At 36.4% G+C, this 4297-nt stretch overlaps 1 protein-coding gene across 1 annotated transcript in view; it reads right to left on the reverse strand.

Moving 5' to 3' along the window:
- Positions 1–4297, reverse strand: part of LOC107591124 (protein phosphatase 1 regulatory subunit 12A-like) — an 83662-nt gene continuing 79365 nt past the window's right edge. Inside the window, exon 25 of the mRNA XM_016280169.1 lies at positions 1–1593. Coding sequence (XP_016135655.1) covers positions 1507–1593 — 87 coding nt within the window. The 3' untranslated portion in view covers positions 1–1506. The remainder of the gene's footprint in view (positions 1594–4297) is intronic.

The raw sequence follows: 4297 nt of genomic DNA on the forward strand, positions 1-4297 counted from the left end.
CAATGTACAAGTTTATTTTAATTAACTCTCAGTGGTTGGTAGTCACAGCACAGCTTGCACGGATGAAGCCACACATCTATTTTACAAGATGATGGGAAATTTAAAAAGCAAAAACAAAAAAATATTAAAAACCTAAACCAAAGAGACAGCTGACAGTCCAACTACAGCGACATTTTTTTCCAACTACAGTATTTTAACGTAAAAGGCCACTGAAATGCATAAAACGTGTTTCCGATGCATGGACTTCATCTGACGCGGTGGCAAAAGTTCGCTAAACCGGACAGCAAGACTCCTGACATGGCATTGACAGTGCATGTAGACATTGTAAAAAGGACTGGGTTAGCGATATCTAGGATCTTCTTTTTAGTGACAACACCTTAGCTAATACTACAGCTTAAAAAAAAAAAAAAACGGGAAAAGGACAAAAAAGATGAACAGCACTCTTCCAAAGATACTGAATAAAATGTGTGAAATGTAGTGAAGCAATTATATTATTATCTCACAATTACCGTGAACACTTAAAACTGAGAAGAAGAGAAAGAAATGCACTGAAGAGGGCGGCTCTATTGTTATCCAATGACATTTTCGACTATAAAAGAAGAAGGAAATAGTTAAAAACACACTTTGTCCTCTGGAGTTGGTATATTTCAATAGTAACAGACAGGGAACCATAAACGCATGCCATGTGCTGGTCTCAAACGATACATACAGGTATATACAACTTCACTCAGTACCTGCTAAAACAATGTGAGGAGTACAAGATATAAACCAACGACTACACTACAAACTCAAAGAAAGTCGGGGGAGAGGAAGGAAACCGGGGTGAGCCACGAAAGTGGTGCAAGAGTGAACGTTCTTAAAGCGTTTGTAGAGAAAGAAACGCATATATTGCACATAAGTGAAAGCTTCGATTCCACGAGGTCCACCTAATCGGTAAAGCCAGGGGTCCGTGAGAGAGAGGAGGAAGTGTGCGGAGCGTGCGCCAGCACTGTGGAATGCTGGGAAGTCTTCTGCTGAGAGACAGTGCCTCCGAGGACGAGGCGGGACTTTTGGCGCCATTCGGGACGGGGGTGGAAGGAAATGGAAGGAGAGAGCTGCACATTGCATAACACATCTATACAGGAAGAAAGATTAAAGAGCGGAGCAAAAAAACCAAAAAAAAAAAAAAACTGCAAAAAAATAATAAAGTGTGGCACAAATAAAATCAGGTGTTCTGTGACAGCCAAGAGAAATTTGATGCAAGTGACGTATGTACAACTAAGGCTTATTGGTTAAATAGTTTTTCGAGGCTTTCCCCGCCCGCAAAGTGTTCAATGCCATTCTCTCGTCTGACGCTTTTCCTTAGTTCTGTAAACGCAGTGGTTCTGTGTGAGTGGTGAGGTGATGGAGCGGAGAAGCGAGGGAAAGCTGGGGACTGAGAAACGGAGCCTTCTTGTCGCTGTTGTCTCGTATTCATATCTAGATGTGCAATACCGTTACTGCCGGAGGTCGTGGGGAGGCTCTGTTCTATTTGGAAAGCTTGCTTATGACTCGGATCAGCGCTCCATTCTCGTCCTTTAGTCTCTGGTTGTCTGCTTTTAAGTCTGGTAGCGTCTGGAAGAGAGAACAGGAGAGGGACAGGTTAGATTAACGGACAAGGATGAGTGCTGTGTTATTGGCGTGGCTTTGGATGCTGATGTTTGTTAATTGCTGCATCTTTCTTTCCTTCCTTTGAACAGCACTTCCTATTCAACAACCTTCTTTTTCACCGAAATGGTGATGGTGCCTGATCTGGAACCTGGGATAGGGAATGGCTCCTGGACTAAAACCAATAATAGCATTCTCTCAATATTTTTCAATCTTCTTTAAAGTTTATATTTGCTCTGAAATGACTTAAAATGGTGATTTTTTTTTAATATTTTTTGTTTAAGACAAACAGCCTCAAAATGATTTTTTTTTTTCTTTTTTCAGTTTTACACTAATTACTCAATTTGACTTGCAACGAATAGGGAAAATAAATATTTGAAACAATTTAGTAATACTTTCTATGTAACTATTTTTTTAGATTTCCATTTCCATTTAATATGCACCCATAAATCAATACATAGTTGCAAACAATTTAGCAAATTAAAACATATAAATATAAATATATAAACATTATAAAAAATATAAAACATGAATATATCCTAACACAACTACAATTATAATTTAATTATATATACTATACAGATTTAAACCTACATTTGATGTTCATTTATATACACCAATTATACATGTATTTTTACATTTGATACTTGTTTGATAAATGTTCATTTACATGCATATGTATAGTTAAATATAATTTTAAGCTTTAATACATGAAAAATCCCATGCGTTAACATTAACCAATAGCTGAGTCAGAGCTCTGAATCTGAATAAATTCAGTTTTAATGCTTTCATATTCGCATGTCACTTTTTGTATTATTGCAATAGCAAAATTTAAAAAAATTATAATCGCTTTAAATATATAAAACATAAATATCTAAAATCATATATAAAAGAATAATAAAAAAATACACAAACACACACATATATATATATGCAGTATACACGCATACATACATATACATATGCATACATACTAAACAAATCTTTGAAATCACAGGAATAAATTACATTTTAAATAGTAAAAATATTTCACAGTTTTACTGTTTTTGCTGTACTTTGGATCAAATAAGTGCAGGCTTGGTGAGCAGAAGAGACTCCTTTAAAAAAACATAAAAAATCTTACTGTTCAAAAACTTTTGACTGGTAGTGTACACACACACACACACACACATCAAAATTATTACAATTACATCAGCCAGCCCTAGCAAAGTTGCGGCATCATTTGGTTCTAAAATTAGTGATAATGAGTCCCCGTTTCCAAGTTTGCAGATTCCATGTCACCAGAACCAGCACCATTTCAGTAGAAAAGGAACCGTAGATCCACACACACACACACACACTCTGGTCAGCTATCCTTGTGGGGACTCTCCATAGGCGTAATGGTTTTTATACTGTACAGACCGTATACTCTATTGCCCTACACCAACCCTGCCCCTCACAGTAAACTTTCTGCATTTTTAGATTTTCAAAAAACTTAATTCTGTATGATTTATAAGCTTTTGTACCCGTGGGAACCACAATTTAGGCCCCCACCATGAAACGAGTCCCCATGAGTCTGTGTGTAGTCAGGTTTAAGTCCCCACCAGGATATATAAACCAGCACGCACGCACGCATCAAGAGTCATTTGGACCACTTTTATGGTGCTTTTTTTGACAATTATGCAGTTTTACAGTCCCTGTAAGCTTATTTTTGCTACATAACTTCCACAAAAGAAAGTCAGACAGGATTATAACACTATAGGGGTGAGTAAATGATGACAGAACATTCATTTTTGGGAGAAATATTTCTAAGAAGAAAGGCAAAAAAATCGTGTGTCAGTGAAGAACTTTAGATGTTTTGCAGGAGCGCAAAGAAACAACTTCCTTGTGATAAACTTGCCACTGACAACTACATTTTAACGATGTAATGATACTTCCCAAGAGAGAGGTTTACAGTTTGTTGAGTACAGCAAGTGCAAAAACTGGAAAAATGCATTAAAAACAGTTCATAAAAACAAAATAGACCTGAGTAAAAGAAACCGAACTTAAAAACCTAGGGGGAAAAAAGTCATATTATATTGTATTTGAGGCCTATCGGCAAACAGAATGCATCCACAAATGTTTCTCATTCTGTATACAATCGGCTAGATTATGCTAGAAAAGATCCAATGTAATTTAAGTGTTTGCCAGCGACAATCTGTGGATTAAAATGCATGAGTTTCCAGAAGCCATGCAATCCAGATTAGCCTCAGGCAAAGCATAAATAGCAGTTCAGCTCCAAAATCAAAAAAAATCTGGGACTGGGGAAAAAAGGGTTGGTCTCCAAAATTGAAAAAAAAGCAGAGAAACTAGATTTGATTTCACAAAAAAATCAGTCAAGCACCTCATGCAAGATGCCGTAGTCATCCAAAAGGAACTGCACTTCACTGCAACACATTCGAGGGGAGGGGCCAAAAAAGTTCAAACAAGCTCAAAAAAAACAGAACAAAACAAAAACAGTACAATTTATTACTAAAAAAGCTGTTTTAAAAAAGGCAGGAACTGTGTGATTCATATGAGCGGTGTTTAATGAAAATATGAATGTTAATATTGACCATTCATAAAATGTCATTTCATAAAAATCTGGGTAAACATTATTAGTGTTTTCATTTTTTATCAATTACATTAATTCAAGAAACATGCCATGTGTAAA

Source organism: Sinocyclocheilus grahami, unplaced genomic scaffold (assembly GCF_001515645.1).
Source record: "Sinocyclocheilus grahami isolate Dianchi unplaced genomic scaffold, SAMN03320097.WGS_v1.1 scaffold8.1, whole genome shotgun sequence".
In the NCBI taxonomy this organism is placed as follows: Eukaryota; Metazoa; Chordata; class Actinopteri; order Cypriniformes; family Cyprinidae; genus Sinocyclocheilus; species Sinocyclocheilus grahami.